The sequence below is a fragment of the Blennius ocellaris genome (assembly GCF_963422515.1).
Source record: "Blennius ocellaris genome assembly, chromosome: 17".
NCBI classification, from domain to species: Eukaryota; Metazoa; Chordata; class Actinopteri; order Blenniiformes; family Blenniidae; genus Blennius; species Blennius ocellaris.
Window position 1 is genome coordinate 10,579,130 of NC_137666.1, and position 21,157 is coordinate 10,600,286.

Consider the following 21,157-nt stretch of genomic DNA (forward strand, 5'->3'; position numbering starts at 1 on the left):
GCTCTTACCTTCATGCAAAGGACGAACCCACACAGGTTTTATTTGGCATAAGCGAGCAGTGATAAAGTCTGCATCCAAACAGAACTAGACATTTACCCCCAAGCTCTACCTTCAGCTACCCGCTTGTGTATGTGTCTATCTATATATAGCGCAACAGCTATGTGTGTGTGTGTGTGTGTGTGTGTGTGTGTGTGTGTGTGAGTGCTTTCTCGCTGGTTTACCCGGTCGCCTGAGGCATGCCTGGTGCTTTTGTCATCACCACGCTGTATGTGTACAAGATCGAGTGTAAGACAAAGATGCTGAAAAACAGGAGAAAAAGGGAGGGAAATGAAAGCGATAAATGTAGTCGGGGATGAATGCTGGAGGGTTTGAGGCCATCTGTTGCTGAAACAATTCATTTCTGTGTTTCCCTTGGCGCTAACGTATTTCAGATGCACACATCAGTCTTTTTCAAGCACCTACAGCCTCCTTGGCTCTAGACTGATGCATTCGAGTCAAGATTCTTCAGGTTTCCCAAAAGAACGTGTCTTTCCATTGGCTCATTCATCCATCTTCTATATCAGCTTGCCCAACTTACATTTGCGGCTGAGTGGAGCCAACTCACGGCTCGTAAATATGCATTTGAGGTAAATTAATAGTGGATGGATGAATGATACAAAATAATTGAATCACTTCAGTGACAGGGAAATTCTTTGTTGCATATTTGGCCCACAGCTCTTATCCACACATGCTTTTGCTAATTGTTGTGTTTTCACAATGTCAGAAAGTAAATGTCACTTACTCTCATTGCGGGACAAAAGTAACACTGCAGCTTTGGAAGATTAACTGGTTTATATTGAAATATCAATAATATCTGGCTTCAGACCCATAGATCTACTCATGTCTTCTAACAAACATAACAACATAACAGTCAGCCATAACATTACAACCACTGACAGGTATGAAAAAACACTAATCACACCATTTTCCCACCCTGTGGTCGAAGCAGAAAAATAAGCAGGTAAAAGGGTTTGACTAAATTTGACGAGGTTCAAATAGTCATGTATATATAAGTAATGGTGACTCCTGTCCACTATGATCAATGAATGAATGGATTGATGAATCACATCCATGCGGACGTTAGTTTGACATTTACCACATAACTTTCATTAGTTCCTGATACATGTCATATCATGGAAACTATATTCCCTGTTGGCCTCTTTCACTGGGATTACACACCATACCATAATGCAACAATAAATGTACTCATTTCATGAATTAAGACTTATGCGTACATAAAATTCCTTATTTCGATCCTCAAATTTGGATTATTCTTAAAATTGATGCTTTGGGAAAATCAGGCATGGGTGACATGCAGTAAATCGTACAAGAGGACCTGTGGTGATTCTGTCATCTAAACAGTGCTTCAATTGCTTCATTCACTGTTGCCCTCTTTTCTGCCACCATTTTTTATCCTCCTCTGTTGTGCTGAGCCCCTTTTTTAAGTGTTTCAGGTCGGAGGTCAGCGGCCGTATGAAAGACGACATTGTCTGAGAGGAGCACGCTTCCTCTGACCTCTGAGCACACATACACACGCACACACACACACACACACACACACACACACCATATACAGTTCAAGGTTTCAAAATGCAATTTGGTGGTTTATTAAGGGTCAAATCTAATCTTGAATGTACCATTTTAAATGTTCCATTTTGTTCATTCAAACTTTTTGTAGAACTTCTTTTTGTTGTAGCAGATATGAATGAATGTGGTGAGATTTGATGGAGTTGGAAACTAGAAGAAGTGCCTCGAGGCGTCCATTGTCCATATTCGCGTCCATATTCCATTATCAACTGAAACAGAGTGTTTTCTGTGTTTTGTGTGACATAGGGGGCCCGAGTTTGGGTCAGAGAGAAGGAGCAGCTGGTTCCCGCCACTGTCAACTCCTGTGCAGACGGAACACTTGTGGTCACAACTGATTATGGACAGGTAAGACATGTAAACAAATACACTCGTCCACACACACACACACACACACACACACACACACACACACACACACACACACACACACACACACACACACACACACACACACACACACACACACACACACACACACACACACACACACACACACACACACACACACACACACACACACACACCACTTGAGTCAGTCTCTTTTACACCATATTGATGAATGCAGTCAAAGCCAGAAGAACAATTGTGAGCCTGTTAAATGTTTACAGCCAACACAGTCCATCATGTCTCATGTTTTAGTCTCCTTACAGTTCTCAGGTCAGTGTTCAGACTCCAATTGGACTTTAAAGTTACTGTACCAGAAAGCCCTAACCCCAACCCTAAACCAATACACAAACATGAGACCATTACCATTCGTTCCTACAAATTTCCAATCCACAGTTGCCGAAATTGATCACACCTAAATCGATATGTTTACAAACAAACTGAAATTTGTAACCATGAAACTGTGTTTATGTTTCACTAACTGACGTCATCTGACATATGAAAGATGGCGTCGCGGGAGCTCAAGCCAAAACATCAAGCTTTGACCGATTGAGCCCGAAATTAAGCTCGACTTTCTCCAAAGAAAGCGTATTCAAGTCACAAGAATAATCTTAAATGTTGTGAAACTAATTGCTGATTGTTTTTCCAGTTGCAAATCGAGATCTCATGAGATCTCGCGTACAATCGGGAGCTTATGTACTCAATGCCTCTGGAATTTTCAGGAGTTTCCGTGATCACTAGATGTCAACAAACCCAGGGGTGATCCGTGAAGTTTAAATGCTGGAAATAAGTATTCGTATGAGTGTAATGACGAATTTCCTCCAGAAATGTATTGACAACGTATTAGAGATGTACAGAAACAACTAAAACTAGTTCCTAAATTTATTTATTTTTTCTCGTGTGGATTCTGGTCGAGTAACTTTAATCAATCTGAACTGGAGTGGCTGTGCGATCTTGAAAAGCAGGTTCTGTCTTTGTTTGGCGTTGTTTAGTGATTCTCACAGAATGTGCATTCAACCGGTCAAACTCTTATGATTTAGAAATAAGTTATTTAAATCTGATTTTAAAATATTTGTTGTTACTGATCACATTTTTGTACTTTATAGTGCATTTCTGTGAAGTCTTGGAAAACTTTAAACACCATCAAATTATCATTTGGCTTCATATTAAGAGGGCTGTTTGTTTAAATCAGAACCAATCTTGCTGAACAGACAAAAATTAAATGTAAAAAAAAGGGATGAATTTTAATCAGACATGATTACTGCGAACAGTAAGCTGTAGGACTTGCATGCAATGTGGCCTCTGCACTGCACTGGCATTCACGTAAAGGTCAACGTGAAGGTGAATCAGCTGTGCAGGTTCATCCTCTCCTGTGACGATCAATAGAAGCTCCTGCTTGATGATGCTCCACTTTTCAAGCCCTGGCGTCTTCCGCGTCCTCATCTTCCTTCTCATACATATTCAGAATTCATCCCTGACACACATTCAGCCTCCAGAGGCAAGACTTAATAGATAAAAGACATTACGGGAGCGTGTATGCATGCGCATGCATTTCAGGATGTCAGCTGTAAGCATGGGGATGCTCTCAGTTGTTCCAAATGGAAAACATTGAATGGGGTTGCCATTTCCAACCCTTCAACTCCAAAAATAATGAACCTGAATGTTTAAAGGTTTTTACAAGTGTGTGTACTCATTTCATTCTCATCTGAGGAAGAACATGCACACGTTACATATTTTTGTTGGTTGATGTGTTTGGCACACAAACTCACACTCCTATGCGCTCCAGTTGGCAGCATTTAAACATGGAGCTAATAATAGACTTCAGTTTTTTTCCCCCATCTAAAATACAACTATCTGAATCCCTCCTTTATACCCTTCAAGCACATCTTCATGGATGTACAGTGAATTCATGTTTTTGTGACTTATCCACTACGCACCGCTCAAATTCTTCTCAAAAAGCCAACTCTCGCGCTGCAGCTGCGTCCAGGGACACAGCAGGGACATTCAGACGTTTCCCAAAATAGAGGATTGGTTATAGGAGCAGGCATTCTCTTTGCGCTGGATTATGAATGTCCTCAACCTCCCCAACCCCCATCCATCTCTCCCTGGCTGCGTCTGCCCTCCCTCTCTGCCACAGCGGTTGGTGTTACAATGTTGACTCTGCAGGAGGTGGTGAATATTTGATGGGGGAATCAGCAGGATGGGAAGGTATACCCTGTTACAACAGGATATGACCCCTTGGAACGGGGTCCCTGGCTCCCCACCCACCCCAGCTGGTCTTCACTGGCTCCCCTTTGTCACAAATAAATGTTTGACCACATCACTCAAACAGCCTCAGGACCATATCTGATTCTTAGTATTAAAACTGATCAACTTAGACCAGATGAACAGAAAATGTTTTGTTTTTTTTCTTTTTTTTTCCCCCTGCCATTTATTTTCTTATATAATGTTCCCTGCTTCTGTGTCAGTCTGGTCCTGTAATCTCCTGACCCTGACCCAGTTCATCACATTACCCCCCCCCCTCCTTTCGTTCACAAATGCTGCGGACGCGAAAAACTACGAGCCTTCACGTCAAGTCATCTGCTCTCACAGCTACCAGGATTATATGCAAGCCTTTCACGTCATCATTCTTATGCTGCAGTTTCACTATCTTCGCCAAGCAAAGAGGCATTCTTAAAATTATAAAGTGGAAGGCAATTTGTTCACCCTTTTTCTGCCCTCCACTGAGGATCATTGAAAGTTCATTGCGACAAACCAATAGGGATCGTTTGGTTTATTGATATGGGGCCCAGGTGCACTTAAATAAGAACAGCAACACATGTTATTAAGAGTTCCTTAAGCCAGCAAGTCTTTTTTTTTTAGCGCAAATTTAATTCCACCAGATGTACCTGTGTTTGGATCTTATGTCTGATTCTACTCTATGTTCAATATGACAAATAGCAGACTGATCTGATGCAGTGAATTCAGGGTATGAAATCAAAGTGACTTGAAATAACCACAAATAAAGGCTGCAGAGTGAATTTACTGTCAAGTTTGAAGCTAAACTTGTTTTCATGGATTGATGAAACCAAACCAGATGAAATATATCATCCATGATGGAAGGTTTTACCCATGTTTTTTTTTTTCTTCAAATCTGTATAGATTATGTAGGAGATGTGATTAGATTAGATCAGATTATAATGTATTAAACTTTAATGAACCTATGATGAAACTGGGTCAACAAACATCTAGATGGTTGAAGATATATTCAATGCAATCCACCGCTGATGATACATGATATAAATGTACCGATAACACAAAAACAAAAACAAAAAAACAAAAAACAATCTAAATTTATGATGGTGATTTACTTGTTTTTAAGTGGATGCATTTGGTAAAATTGTATATTTAAGTGATCACCTTATGTTATTGTCAAGCTAAAAATCTTTTTTGGTTTAATGTAGCAAGATTTTGATTCTTCATTTTCTGTCATCTTATTAAAAACTAATTATTTTCACCTACTGTGCTCTTTGATGACAATGAAACTATCATGAAGCTCCTCCTTGCTATTGATTTAACTGTGCTGTTGTACTTTAGTCCTGCCTTGGACACGAGTCCCCATCCACCTGTACTTTGCCCACTCAGACAAAAACACACACACACACACACACACACACACAGAGGTCACATTTGCGACAAGTTTATGGACGACGTTTTGAGTGACCTCGATTTCAGGAGCTAGCGTGAAAGCTGCAGTGAGAGCTCACGCGAGCACAGAACATGCTGCAGGGAAACGCTGCTCCTTGGACACACACACAAAACCACTTGGACCCACGCCGAGCAGCACACTCTGTCCGATGCGCCGAGCGGAAAGTGGAGAAGTGATTTGGTGTGATTTGGCAGCGGATCAGACCGATGTCGTTGTGTGATCTCCTGATCCACATTCCGACGCGCAGATTCACTTTTTCCAAACCACAGAGGTCCCCCTTGGTACGCACTGGATTGGTGTGATATAATGGCATTAGCATTCTGTAACTGGCACATGAAAACACTGATGCACAAATGCACATCTTCCCGCAGTACTTTCAACCCGTCCCTCGCCGTCCTCTGTTTTGCCATTCTCACCTTCCGTGCGTTTTTGCAGCGTCCTGTATTTGCGAGGAGCGAAGGCTGGCTCCCGCCTCGGTGTGGGATGATTACTACATCTTAAATAGTGATGACATATGAAGTGTGTTATTCACCCGTGTGGCTGCCCGGGTGCTGCGAGGCTCTAAACAGAATTAATACTCGTCACTTGTTGTTAACCTCATTTTCTTAATCCAAGTTATCAAGATTGGTGGTGTAGGACACACATGTTCTGTATTAATTTAGACTCTGGGAACACCAGGGTTGGTTTAATCGGAAGCTGTACAGTTGTTTGAATATTTTCTCCAATGAAACCCAGGTTTTTTTTTTAAAGGTGTCAACATGTTAATTTGACATTCACGACCAGCAATCCGATTGTCCCCTATTCACGAGGCTGTGTGAATTCAGTATGTGACTCACTTCATTAGATCAAGTAGGATCAGGTACAACTGTCGTCACATTTTCCGTCTTTTCAAAGGTCTTAGTCGATATTTATGTGTTCATTTTAAACATGTTCGCAGTGGTCTTGAACTTGATAGTAAATTTTCATTGGCTAAAATACTGCAAACACAAGTATACTGGTCAGTTTGCAGGTCAAGGTAAATAGTGTGCAACTTATAGCTTGAGGTGTCCTCTCACAGTAGTTCCCAACTTTGAAAGGCAGGGGCCCCCAGTCTCATCTGTTTAATTTGAGATAATGTGCTTTGAAGAAGTCCCGTCACTTTTTTTTTCCACATGTACCTTGGAGGTCTTCAACCCCTCCACCTGTCTCCTCCATCTGTCAAGAGCCAACTGCTTGAAAACCCACTTATAAAACACATTGTTGCCTGAGCAACATGTTTCATGTCTCATCATATTGTGAACGTCACACAGAAGAGACCACAGCAAAACTTTTACACTCTCACCACCTTAAAATACATCATGAATGTGCAGCTGTGTCCCTTTTCTAATGGTCTTATCAATAACGTTTGTTTTCACTCTGGATTTGATATTTGACTTTAAACACATTTCCATTGAAACGTTATCGCAAATCCAAATCGGAGAATATTAAAGGAAGTGGCTCTACCCTTCGTGCACAGCGACACTTTAAGTGATAGACATGTCAAACTCTGCAGGCTGCAGCTGCTCCCAATACACTTTCATCTCAACGATCAGATTACACCAAAGACCTCCTCAGTGTCGCCCGAACCGAATCGGTCTCACGGAGGTCTGACAGATCAGAGCCAAGGTCGGTGAGGAGCGCTGCAGGTGCTTACAGTACTTTTGACACACTGTATCTTGCACTGGTGAGCAGTGGTCTGCAGAATATAGGTCATTGTGCCCAAAGCTTTCTTCTCTCTCTCTCTCTCTCCATCTCTCCATCTTTATCTCTCTCGCTGCCCGCGCTCACACTGGCTGCAGATAATACGTGAAGTCAGATGGAGAGGCTTGTCTCCCCTGGCTCTCCTCCTGAATCATGCAAAGCAGCTTCAGACATCAGAGAGCTTCACAGAGCGACTGCTGTAAAGTGTGCTGGGTAAGATCTGCAGTCATTTCCCTAAAAAGGAACGGCGGGAGCAAATAATGAACACCAGAATGAAATGTGAGAATGTGAGAAAGAAAATATCCGCAAATCCTGCACAGTGAAGTCCCCAGTTTAAAAAGAGAAACTCCAGTGTGCAAATGCATGTTACAGCAATTTTCAGTTGCATTCGTCAAACCTATCTGACAGAAATGTGACACTCGCAAATGAACAGAGCAAATCAGTGGCTGATTTGAGGGATTTCATAAATTGCAGTTGTAAAACTAAAACAGAATAAAGATGATTTTATAAACTCTTTACAGAGTACTAATGAAATTAATAATTTCACACTAAATATGACCATTAAAAAGTCAATTAGTTGTATTTTGATCCCTGTGTCATGATGTATAGATACTGAATTCTGTAAAGAGTTATGCAGTGAATTCCCCGGATCTGTTCTAGAATAAGCTGCCGACGACTTTTCTAATTTCTAATTGGCCAAAACATTATAGTGAAGCCAAACACTATTGGACGCGTCTGCTCTCGTCTAAGCAGGCTTAGTGAACCACTGTCTGCAAGCACAACTAATGAACAAATAAACCTTTTGCAGAAAATCTACAACTAATACAAGACATTTTTATCCAAGGTAACATGCATCCAGGAGTTCATTCAGCACTTCTGAAAGTACATGATTTGACTATGATGGCATCCTTCTGTGTGGCATTTTAAAACACGGGCATCTGCACTGATATCTGTACTAAATGTAAATTCTAGTAAAGTCAGAAAGCACGCAGAGATCAACAAACACATTATTCATTCCTTTGATGGGATTTATTGACAGTAATAGAGTTTCATCTTTCAGTTGTGTCTCACCACTGCCCGTGTTTATGAAGAAATGTAAAAATCAAGACCAATTAGAGACATGTACCGACCATGTTCTGTCATTTCTCTCATTCTGCACCTCTCATGGTTTTTCCTCTGCTAACTAAAGTCATTTCCCTGTTTCGCTCTCAAACGGTGAATTATTTAACAAGAAGTTTCCCATTTTAGACCACTGCATCTGCATCTCATATGGTACAGTCTGAGCGTGTGTGTGTGTGTGTGTGTGTGTGTGTGTGTGTGTGTGTGTGTGTGTGTGTGTGTGTGTGTGTGTGTGTGTGTGTGTGTGTGTGTGTGTGTGTCCTTTAATTTTCAGTGAGACACTGTGCACAGAGTGTGTGTTAAAAACCCACCAGAGGGCAATGGAGGAAGAAGACAGATACATTTGCAAAATCTCTTTTCTTTTTGCTTTCACTTCAGCTGCACTTTATTTCAGTCACTGACATACTTTCTGTCTCCACGGCATTTTCTCTCTCCGAATCTCTCGTGATTCAATTTTTCCTGAGCATATCTCATCATAAGGTCCTGAAATTAACAGAACTGCATGGTCTGATGGATAAATGTCCAGGGATTTCTTAGTAACTAATTTAAACTACCAGCTTGGATGTGCTTTTATTAGAGAGATTTTTTTTTTTTTTTTTAACAAAAAGTATGCATTACAATTCAGAACCATAGAAAGAAGCTGCATGTAATATGTATTAAAAAAGTGTGTTGAAATAAAGGTGCAATGAAAGCATTAGGAATCTAAATGAACTCTCTCTGTTGGAGCCATTTTGGCTTTTTTTGGCCCCTTTATATGGACATAACACAACACATTTGATAAACTGATTAAATTTAGATAAAACTGTCCATAGTAACAATACAGAATTTGTGATTTATAGAATGGAGTGTGTCCAAATTGTAATTTGCAAACTCCTTATGCAAAGCTTTCTTTTACCATTAATATATTCATTTGGAAATTAATGCAAGCCACGCGATGATGAAGATTCTAACTATGAATGTATTCATAGTGAGAATATTCTTAATTTGAATCTGAGTCAGGTTTGCATGGTTTTCCTGCACTCTGATTTACTCACAAAGTCCCAAAAAAATATATTTGGTGTAAATTGCTCCTTCCAAACACGTCCACAAGTGTGAATGTGAGCACGTGTGATTGTCTGTCGTTTTGTGTTTGTCCTGTGATGGACTGGGTACCATCACGGACATACCAGGCCTCTGTCTATAGCCAGCTGGGATCAGCCTGCAACCCTGAAATGGACAAAATGAACGGATGGAAATGAATGCACTTAATACAAAGTCCTGTCAGTGGAAGCAGAGCCATCACACACACACACACGCACACACACAATTTCAACTGCAGGAAATTTTGGGTGACTAGTTAACCTTAAACACATGTTTTTTGGACTTTGCAAGTACATCTGAGTATCTGTTTAAACTGGGAATGGTTAGCATTAAAATGTTATTACATTTTAGATATACTTACTCACTCTCAGGCTGATCGGGACTGATGGCACAGACATGCTTGACTTAATGATTGAAGCGGCTCTCAGTAAAACTTCACTGTCAGGCAGAGGTGAACGATTGACCCGTTCAAACATTGTCTGTGTCAGGGATTTGTGCACATTCTCGACACTTGTTATTGACTTTGAGTGAAATAGGAAATAGCAATGGGAATCCGCCAAAAACAATATGAAGGCCCAGATCCAGCAATAAAAATGTAAGCTCGAAAAAAAAAAAAATGAGAAAATGAAAGTGAATGTGCGGGAGGTTGAAATGTGGGGAATATAGTGCGAGGTAGCAGAAAGAGAAAGGTAAATTAATGAACAGGGGCAAAGTAGCGAGAGAGGAGACCGAGAGAGCAGAGAAGTGAAAGACTGGAGGGGGGGGGGGGGGGGGTGATATACAAAGAGAACAAGAGATGAGAGAGAAAGAGGAGTGACGTTGGAGACATGAAGGCGCTCAGGATTCAAGAAATAGGAAGAGAAAGTCAGAGCGGCAGAGAGTGATTTAATAAGATGAGAAAGTCAAGAAGAAAAATGTAGACAAAGGATGTGCCTTAATAATACTGGGTTCATTTTGAAGATTCTATGAAGGCATTTCTGCCTGTCAGTGCCTCTCATTACTCAGACATTGATAAGACAAAACCCACACAGACCTGGTAAAGGTGCAACTTTGTCTCCTCCGTGTCGAAACTTGAGAACCAATCAGCAACAGATCAGCCAGCATTCAGCTGAACCAGGAACTTCGTGTTCTGTGTTCATTATTAGTGTTAAGTATCAATGCTTCTTTTGTCCAAAATCACTTTGAAAGAAATGATTTCCTAATTTGTTCCAGTGGTGTCCAATTCTCCACCTCCTGCATGTTTCCAAAAATACATTTGATCTACCGCATAAGTCTCGCAGATAGAAGTGTAATTGTTCCTGGTTGTAAAAGGTGAAGACAAAAGGCCAATTGAGTTGGGGGTCATAGCGAGGACGCTGAGCTATAAGCTGCTGACGAGTTCTGCTTGTTCTGACCCTTCGGGAGTTCTGCCTGTTCTGACCCTTCGGGAGTTCTGCCCTTTCCGATGGAGGATGCGGGGTAATTTTTTTTATCACAGCTGAGTGGATGGAGAAAGGTTGGCGACTCCGCGAGTTCGCTCGTCATCAACATTTACCAATACGTCTCGACACTGACATTCGGCCGGCAGGAGAGAGAGAGAGAGAGAGAGAGAGAGAGCACTCGTACTGCAGTATGTAGCTCACAGGTTGCTTCTGTCAGCCGCAAACACCTTTATACTCGCAGACAGTTGGCAGAGAACGATACCATGTTGAGTTGGGGGTTTTTTTTGTTCGTTTTTTTTTTTGCCCTGAGTGAGTTGTCTGCACGCTACAGCTCCGCGCCGAGACTGGAGGAACTGGAGTGAAATAGATTTATTTAAGAGCAGGATGTCTGAATGCCTACAGCGCACCCTCAACAGACCTCAGTCACATCTGTTAGGCAACACACACACACACACACACACACACACACACACACACACACACACACACACACACACACACACACACACACACACACACACACACACACACACACACACACACACACACACACACACACACACACACTGCCTGTGAGACTCAGCTGACATATTAACCGTCAGCTTTCTTAGATGAGTGCGATTCCGTTGAATTGAACGAACGACCTTTAAGCCGAGGCCTCGTTACGTCCGTTTGCACCATTCAGAGGAACGGATCGACACACGGGTGTGGTCGCGGCCGCTCGTGCGTGTTTGGCCTGAATGTGCGCCGAGCTGCTTCCACCTGTCAGGTCCTTCCAGATCAGAGCTCCAACTCTGTCTCTCTTCTTCTTTCGTCTTGTCCTCACTCCCACTTTCCCTCCTACTTCTTTCCTTTCTGCTGCCAGTTTCTCCTCCCATTCCGTCCCCTGTTCTCCAGTTGCCATGGCAATGGATGACATAGATGAAATCTTGGGGTCTGAGGGGAACAAGTGATGTAGAGCTCCACTCTCATCGTGTGGGTTTTCGTTGTGTTGCATTACAATTATAACATGTTAATGTCTTTAAAAAAAAAAAAAAAATCATCTGTGAACACGTTTGCCTCTCGTACTTTATCACGGACCGACATCTTCACTGACTTCCAACTGACTCGTGTTGTTTGGATCTAGTTTTTCTTTGCAATGGAATACAAAATGTGAGGGAAGACAAAGAAAAATGACAGCTACCTTAATCCATAAAAACTGTTTCCATATTAAAGTTACTTTTTCTTGTGGCATCCAATAGCATTGCCAAGTCAGGAAATGTATGAAATCACAAACTGGAGAAATTGAAAGAAGCTGCAGATGTATCTCCAAATACTTTAATACAATAACAAAGTTAAAATGTCCACATAATTTAACTCAAATAGTGACACTTTCATTTCACACAGAAATATTTGAAAGCTTTTTTTGTTTTGTTCTTCATAATCATTTATAAAAAATGATAAAATCCTAAATGCAATATCTGAAATTATTCCGAAGGAGATATTTTTGTAGCAAACGGTTACAATGATTCCACTTAAATGCTTGAAACCTCTTCATCTTTTTTTTTTTTTAATGAATCTGTCCATACAGTGTCTGTATACAGTATAGTGTTGAGTTTTCAAACTTTTTTTTGAGAACTATGCTATCTAAATGTTTCTGAATTTTGTTTAATTCAAGGCCCAAAATCAACACTGATTGTGTCGTGGTGTTCCAGGTACTGTACTTGCAGACGGCTGAGGTCACCAGAGAGCAGGTGTACGCCATGCACAAGACCAGCATCGATGGCGTGGAGGACATGTCGGCGCTGGCTGAGCTGCATGATGCCGCCATTATGCACAACCTGTACCAGCGTTACCAGAAGGATAACATCTACGTAAGTGAATTCAGACAGCAAAAGGTTCCCCCCCCCCCCTTTATCAGGTTCAGCATGTAGAAATGTGCATGTATGTATAAGGAGCACTTTGTGTGCGCATCATTTTTTGATGAGCTCCTTCTCTTCTTTTCCTGGAATCTTTGCATATGTAAGGCGAGGCAGAGAGAGAGAGAGAGAGAGATCATATTGTGACAATATATCAATAAGTGTGAGACTGAAAATAGTTCATATATTCATACAGTGTTTAAAACGTTGGACTTTTTACCATAATGTCACTATGAAGTTTTCATTTCAAGTCTTCATTGACCAAAGTGTTCAGGATGATTAGTGATTTATCAATGCCATTTTTGTTTAACTAACATTTTTATTAATTCTCTTTTGAATTGGTTTTAGTCATACACTAACACAAAAACAATATGTAAACAACTATTGTTTGAAGAATCAAATGAATTAATCCCAGTGGGATTAGGCTATGGTTGTAAGGTCTTTCTTATCTTTTGTCTATTGTTTATCTCCAGTATTATATTACAGTGGCATTGTTTATATCATTTAAGGTCAAAATCAGGGTTTACTGCTGCACCTTACTGTTATTTACAACATGTATTATTATTGGTAGCTGGAGATAATACACAGCACTGTTTTGTTACAAAAACAAACTATTGTTTGCTATGACTGCAGATTTGTGCGGTGTGAAGACAAACACTATAATTTCTTAAAGCCTTGAAATTAAATAACTTTTAAATATAAGTGCTACAACTGCAACCTCATAATCTAGAGTCATATAAACTGATTATTACAAGAGAAATTGATTGTGGCTGTTATTTGTGTGACTGTGCAATGAGATCAGATGATTGCTGCTGTCCTTCATTGTATAATAAGCATTAAACTGAATTAATTATCATTAAGTCAAAAATTGAATCCCTTGTCATGATTTTAAAAAAATTAGAAATCGTGTTTGGAAAAAACCTTGAATGCTGCTATATTACCAGACGGTGGACAAACAATAGCCTCCCTGGGTGTGACCTAGATAATGAAATATTGTCCATACAAGGATTTTAACCTAAGCTGATCATAACATTTTTTCATGTGTGGGTCAACTCTCTGTGTTCATGCTTCCATGTGTCTTTCTGCCCAGTGTCACGTGAATATTACACTAACTGCACAGACATGGCAATATGACACGATTGAGAAGGTGCTGACTGGACGATTTGGTTTCTTTTGCAGCAGAATCGAAACCAAAGTGAGCCATACATCACAAGCTGCCTCTAACTCATCTATCATCTCACTGATTCCACTTTAGCCTTCCACTAAAAATCTCTCAAATAAAAATCCCTTGTCATGCCCAATGTCACGTCCACACCCTGCTGTGATCCTTTATCCTCCAATACAGATTAATATTACTGCACAGCTGCTTTTAAATTTGACTCATATGTTTTGTTTATGTTGCAAAGTACCATCTTTTTTTCTCTATAGCTGTTAAAGTGTGTACTGGTGCTTCTCAAAAATTGAATATCATTGATATGTTACCGGTTGAAGGCATTTTTACAAGAATTGGAATTGTTGATTAATATCTCATTTTAATAAATATATCAAATATGTGGATCGACTATATTAATTAAGTAACAAAAAAGCTTGAAATATAAGTTTTACAGTTCACATTAAGAAAGAAATGACTTTTTCTTAGTGTTTTTTTTAATGACATTTTTATTTTTGAAACAAACAAGAACAAAGTACAAAAGAATAGCGAAGAAGGACATTTATATATAAAAAAAAAATTTCTGGAGGCCCCAAAACATCCTGTCTTTGCTCGTTCCAGACCAATATCGGCAGCATCCTGTCAGCCGTCAACCCGTACAAGCAGATCGCAGGTCTATACGACCTGGAGAGGGTGGACTTGTACTCAAAGCACCATCTGGGGGAGCTCCCGCCCCACATCTTCGCTGTGGCCAATGAATGCTACCGCTGCATCTGGAAACGCCCCGACAGCCAGTGCGTCCTCATCAGGTCAGTTTCAGCCGCCCACGAATCACCTGTCTATTTTATGTAATTTGCTTGTCCAGTCGGAGGATCCTTTATCCATGTATCGGTCTGATCCACCCATTTTCTAAATCCGTTGACATGACTGCAGGCTTTGCCAGCATGCATCAGATCGAGTTAGGTTTGTCCTACTTACCCAGTGTGACACATGCATTTTTCATTTCCCTGCATGCATTTTGAATGTATAGTTAATAGAGGAGTTCATCACCTCAAGAAATACACTTTGTTCTTGTAGAGTTTGATGAAAAGCTCATGTGTTCAATGTTATTGAATGTGAATCTCCAGCCAGGAGACTTTTAAAACTCATTGCTCCTCTCTATATCTGTTACCACCAAAAATCCTCGACTGCTTGTCACATTTAGAAAATAGTATCATAAAGGAGAGAAATACGCAAATCATTGCAGTAGCCACTGGAGTTGTGCATTATAGCCACTCAATCAATGACAACATTCACCAATAAGTGTCACATTTGCCTCTCAGTACCCAGCACAAGTACTTAGCTTAGCATGAACACTCATTGTGACATGTAAACATTTCTCACTTGGTACAGAGGAGCCCAAATGTGTCACGAAAAGATCTCCCTCTGAGCATCATTACATTGGATTTATAAATGAAAAATAAAGGCGTGCTTGAATTTCAGACTTTAATAACTAATTTGAGCATGTATACATCCAAATCAAATTAATATTTATGAACCTGACTGTGTATCCAGTCGTCCTCTGTCCAATGTTGTTGATCTTGTGCAAATTGTAATCTCACTTTGCTGTTTCCAGTTGACATGCTGTTGTTACTGATCTGCCAGAAGGTTCAGTCTGTGTGCCTCACTCAGAAATGGTGGACACATGAAACCACCAAAAAAAGATCTGCCACTCTTGAAATACTTAAAGTGTCCCCATTGGAAACAACAGCCAAGCTTATGTTTAAAAAGAACTTACATGTCTTCCCTGGTCTTAATCTGCATGTTTAAATGCATTATTTTGCTTCCATTTGATTGGCTGACAAGATATTTGTGTAAAAGAGTAGCTGCTCTGAAAAATAGAGCACATAAGATTGACGGCTTGTTTATCTTTTCAAACTATTAATGCAGAAATTATTTAAAATCATGACAATGGCTTGTCCTTGTCTCGGCCACATAATTTGTGCTATGAGGAAATGGAGGAAGGAGAATGTGTCCGTGCTCTTTTCTTCCTCTGTTTGTCGCCGAAGTCTGTGCAGACAATGACACCTAATGAAAAATCAAGGTTAATTCCACAAGAAGCAGACGACTGCTGTCACATTTCAGACGTATTGATTTCAGCAGACGGTTTGGAGAGAAAAGAGCAAAGTTCAAGTTGGAGCTGAAGAAGAATTAGAGAATGAGATCACGGTTGTGTCTCACGTCATTGTGAATATTAATAAGCACATTAAAACGGCGTGTCGTCATTTACCCGCTCACTGCCCTGCTTTCAGTTACACTCAGCCTTCATCTCACCGGGTCTCCTCATTGAAAAAGACTGGGGGCTAATGAAATATCTTTGAAGCTATCAATTAGGGAACCAGGCCAGTGTGATATGGGAATGTCACAAAAGGTCACTGTGTGTGTAATTTAATTGCATGTGTGTGTGCGTGTGTGTGACTGTCAGTGGTGAATCAGGAGCAGGGAAGACGGAGAGCACCAAACTACTGTTGCAGTTTCTGTCGGTGATGAGCCAGAAGTCGGCCGGGGCCCCTCCTTCAGAGAAAACCACACGTGTGGAGCAGGCCATCGTCCAGAGCAGGTACTGTGTGCTGATCAGTCACAATTATCTTTCAAATGTGGTAAACGTTTTTTTCATCTCACCTTTCTCTCAATAATACATCGCCAAGCAAAATGTGGTCATTGGTTTTTTTTGTGTGTGCTCATGTAGAAGTTGTAAATATGTGTGAAAATATGCACGAGTACAGAGGACGATACATTTCCCTATACTAGATAAGGCCAAACGATATAAAAATCCACAATGATGGTGCATTTGGAGACCTGTGGAAAACAGTAATATCAGAGACAGGACACAATAAAGTGATAATAGTAATAAAAAAAAACAGGCATTGAGTCCAGTAGGAGTTGTGTTGACTTTCACACTCTTTCACTTTCAACTGAGCTTTCTGGTTATAGTGTTAAAGTGTCTTTGGTTTGATCCATCTGTTGTTAAGAATAGAAGCCAATCGGAGCTGTTGAGTCCGGTAGAGGCTTTTTGTCACATCACTTCTGAAATGTATTTGCACCATTTGAAGAAATGACCCACTGTGGCAACCTCCAACTGGAAAACAGTAGAATAGATTAGAAGAATCAAATCCAGAAATGTTGAAAGTGTGCAAAAATAAAATAAAAACAAAAAAACGAACAGAAATAACATCTCCAAATAATATTGATGGGTCACTTGTGTACAGGGAAACACACACAATCATGATATATAAACTTAAAGTTTTTTTTTCTTTCTTCCTTGCAGTCCCATCATGGAAGCATTTGGAAATGCAAAGACGGTTTACAACAACAACTCCAGTCGCTTTGGGAAGTTCATCCAGCTTCACTTCTCTGAGGGTGGAAACATCCAAGGAGGCTGTGTTATTGATTGTATCCTTACATTCATACATTCGACATGACATGTGTGCACAGGCATGTATGTGCAGATCCGTATAAAGATGTGTTTGCTGTTTCCTTGACTCCGCCTTTCAGATTTACTGGAAAAGGTAAGCGTGTCTGAGACTTGTCCGCCGAAATTTATCAGGACTGTTGTGACAGCTTAGTGTTGTGAGTCATGGGGAGATGTTAATTCTGGCTTTGCTGCATTGATTTTCCCGCAGAATCGAGTGGTACGACAAAACCCCGGAGAACGAAACTACCACATCTTCTACTCTCTGCTGGCGGGAGCGAGTAAAGAGCATAAAAGTATAGAAAAACTCTTTCGGTTTCAGCAACTTTGCTAATTGTTTTTTGTATGTAAACGTCCAATATATGTTCAAAGTCTTAGTATTAACTGCTGATGTAAAAACGTTTGTAAATTTAGATTCAGCCTGTTTCATATTTCTTATTAAGTTACCACTAGATAGACTACAAACTGGTATTTCATATATCCTCTCTCAGGCCAGTATTTTCTGGAGGATCCTCCTGAATCTTTCCACTACCTCAGCCAATCAGGATGCCTGAAGGACAAGAGCCTGAATGACAAAGAACTGTTTAACAGTGTTATGGTACGTGCAATGTTTCTTTCCTTTTTAAAAAAACAAAACAAATGGCAAACCCATCATTCAACAAAAACATGTCGATCGCTTTTTTGATACACATTTGAGAAGAGATGTATAAAATAAATAAAAATCTTCAATTCAAAAGCAATGAGCAACTTCTGATAAATATCGTAACTGAATTGGCAGAATCAACAACAAATACAGTAAAATGCAGAGTAAAAACATTACATGCAGTGTGGTCTTACACATTCAAGAAGTCCATCCGGTATTGCCTTATTCTGAGAAAAATATTCTCTTGCAGTCTCAAAAAGGAAGTTGTATTTTTTTTTTTTTTGCATCTTTACATTATCATAAGTAACAATACAGTCATCAATTTTACATATTTGTTGTCTTAATCATTTTCTGGTTATAGTTTCTTGCAGTAGCACTTAGGATTTGAAATGATCATTTTCCCGTGGGATGTTTTTCTAATTATTTAAATGTTTGAGGAAAACCTAACAATACCACATGATCTAACATAAACAGCAGTGAAAAAAAAGGCCATTACCAGGGAGAAACGTCCATATCTAGACACAAATTCTGTTCACAATAGTTATGGGGATATGGGACAGTAAGAGAGGTGCAGTTGGGAGAGCAACACAGACTTGCTCCAATGAGTTGATAGCAGATGTCATGAACGTCTCGGTCCACAGCCAACCAGCCTACAGGACGATACAGAGAACAGACTGCAGCAAAGGGACACATAATGTTCATGACGCCGCATGTAGGAGAGAAGAGAAAGAAGATCGCCCAGCCGTCTAAACTTATCTCAGCCCAACGAGGAACATGGTCCAGGTTGACTTGAGCCAATTCAAACTACAAAAGTTGCACACAGGAAGAGTAAAAACCAAGACACGGCTGAACTCAGGTGCAACAGCTGAAAGGCAGTGAAAAACTGAGTTGGAAAGACACGACAAGACAACACATCTACAAGAACTCTAGAAACAGAAGCAATGAGAACAGGGTACTAGGACAGCCAGGAAACATAGAAAAGCGTAAAACCAGAGATGAGCCTTTTACAATGTAACTGACAGGATTGATATATCGTAAAGCACTCGGTTGTATTGCAGGTGTTGTTAAAACAATAAATGTTTACTTTGACCAGACAAGATGCTTTCCTCTCTGAACCGAGCGTCTTTCCCGCAGAGACTTTGTTTCCTTCACTATTTATCAAACCTGTTTGTCCAGACTCACTCGGGTGTTGATGCTTTGCCTGCAAACGTCTGAGAATAGAAGGCCCAAATCACTTTTCCTCTGCCTCTCTTTGTGCAGGAAGCGCTGAAGGTTTTGCAGTTTACAGAGGAGGAGATAAGAGACATGTTTAAGCTGCTGTCGGGAGTCTTACAGCTGGGCAACATCGAGTTCATGACTGCAGGAGGGGCTCAGATCACCACCAAGCAAGGTCATTGTGCTGCTGTGAAGGAGTAACTGAGACGGATGCACTGCAGAGGTGTGACCCCCCCCCCCCTTTTTTCTCTGTGTTTCCAGTGGTCAGTAACGCCAGTGAGCTATTAGGTCTGGATGTCTTCCAGCTCTCTGAAGTCCTGACTCAGCGCTCCATAATCCTCAGAGGGGAGGAAATCTGTTCCCCACTCACTATCGAGCAGGTCAGCATACATGCACGTATATATTTATATATCTTTATGTGTATATATGTGCGTATATTCACAATCTGACACAGCTATCCTAACTTTTCCTTCTCGGTTGCAGGCGGTTGATTCCCGAGACTCTGTTGCGATGGCGTTGTATTCCCAATGCTTCTCCTGGATCATCCTCAAGATAAATCAGAAAATCAAAGGAAAGGAAAACTTCAAATCTATCGGCATCCTGGATATCTTTGGCTTTGAGAACTTTGAGGTTCGACCTGTTTGGCAAATCTATCAACTTTACACAGACATCACGATTTCTCTTCTGATTCCCACTAATCCTGTAATACTTATAGTAAACGAGAGTACTTCCTTTGAGTAACAGAGCCAGAAAGCAGATGTATGATACTGTCGGGCTGAGCTCATGTATGTAAGATGTGAGTGAGGGTGTAGGAACATCAAACATAACCCTGATAAGACGGAATCGATTTTAAACGTAATGACACAAGTCACGAACGGAGCAGGAAAGAATAAAAGTCATTGACAACATGACAAGACGTGGACACAAGGAACCATGAGAGAATCAGACATGAAGGAAACACACTGGATAAATAAGCCACAAAGACACAAAGCACGAGAAATTTCAGAACAGAGCAGCAACACTCTCGCTGTATGCCTCTTTCTGATTGAAGGTGAATCGGTTCGAGCAGTTTAACATCAACTACGCTAACGAGAAGCTTCAGGAGTACTTCAACAAGCATATCTTCTCCCTGGAGCAGCTGGAGTACAACAGGTCAACATTTCACTCTTTAACAGTCTGCAGGTTTTCTGTAGATATTTGCAGACGTGGCATTAAACACAACGATGCTTTAGGTTGATGCTGTATTTTTCTTGCATAATTATTTTTGGGTACTTTCTACAGGGAAGGTGTTCAGTGGGATGCAATTGACTGGATGGATAATGCAGAGTGTCTTGACCTCATAGAGAAGGTAAGATCGAACATCTGGGTGCCTGACCAATCTTAAGATAAGACCAGAATTGACAAAGCCATTAACCACAGCAGCAACTTTTACCAGTCAGAGTTGCGTTAATCTGAATGGAAATAAACACTACAGAGCTTCTCTGTCTATTAAAAGCTGATTTGGAAGTCTGCCTGAGATGAGGTCTGGGAACTGATCTAATAATGGACATGATCATTATGGTACTGGTTTTATAATACGGATACAATCGCATCTTATTTTCCCCGTGATTCTTAGAAACTGGGCTTGCTGGCGCTTGTGAATGAAGAGAGTCGCTTCCCCAAAGGCACAGACTTCACTCTGCTGGAGAAGCTGCACAGCCGACACTCCGTGAGCTATTTACATTCATTGGTTCATGCATCTTCCACAAAACGGTATTATCTGT

The 21,157-nt window shown here is 40.6% G+C and overlaps 1 protein-coding gene across 1 annotated transcript in view; it reads left to right on the forward strand.

The window, feature by feature from the left end:
• myo10l1 (myosin X, like 1) overlaps nt 1-21,157 on the forward strand; it is a gene marked incomplete at both ends in the record, with an annotated part of 46,852 nt that overhangs the window by 12,270 nt on the left and 13,425 nt on the right. The window contains 14 exons of the mRNA XM_080513218.1: nt 1,873-1,971; nt 12,732-12,890; nt 14,707-14,894; nt 16,550-16,684; nt 17,393-17,517; nt 17,620-17,633; nt 17,748-17,832; nt 18,028-18,134; nt 19,440-19,569; nt 19,656-19,774; nt 19,878-20,024; nt 20,446-20,546; nt 20,676-20,742; nt 21,010-21,102. Coding sequence (XP_080369344.1) covers nt 1,873-1,971; nt 12,732-12,890; nt 14,707-14,894; nt 16,550-16,684; nt 17,393-17,517; nt 17,620-17,633; nt 17,748-17,832; nt 18,028-18,134; nt 19,440-19,569; nt 19,656-19,774; nt 19,878-20,024; nt 20,446-20,546; nt 20,676-20,742; nt 21,010-21,102 — 1,569 coding nt within the window. The remainder of the gene's footprint in view (nt 1-1,872; nt 1,972-12,731; nt 12,891-14,706; nt 14,895-16,549; nt 16,685-17,392; nt 17,518-17,619; nt 17,634-17,747; nt 17,833-18,027; nt 18,135-19,439; nt 19,570-19,655; nt 19,775-19,877; nt 20,025-20,445; nt 20,547-20,675; nt 20,743-21,009; nt 21,103-21,157) is intronic.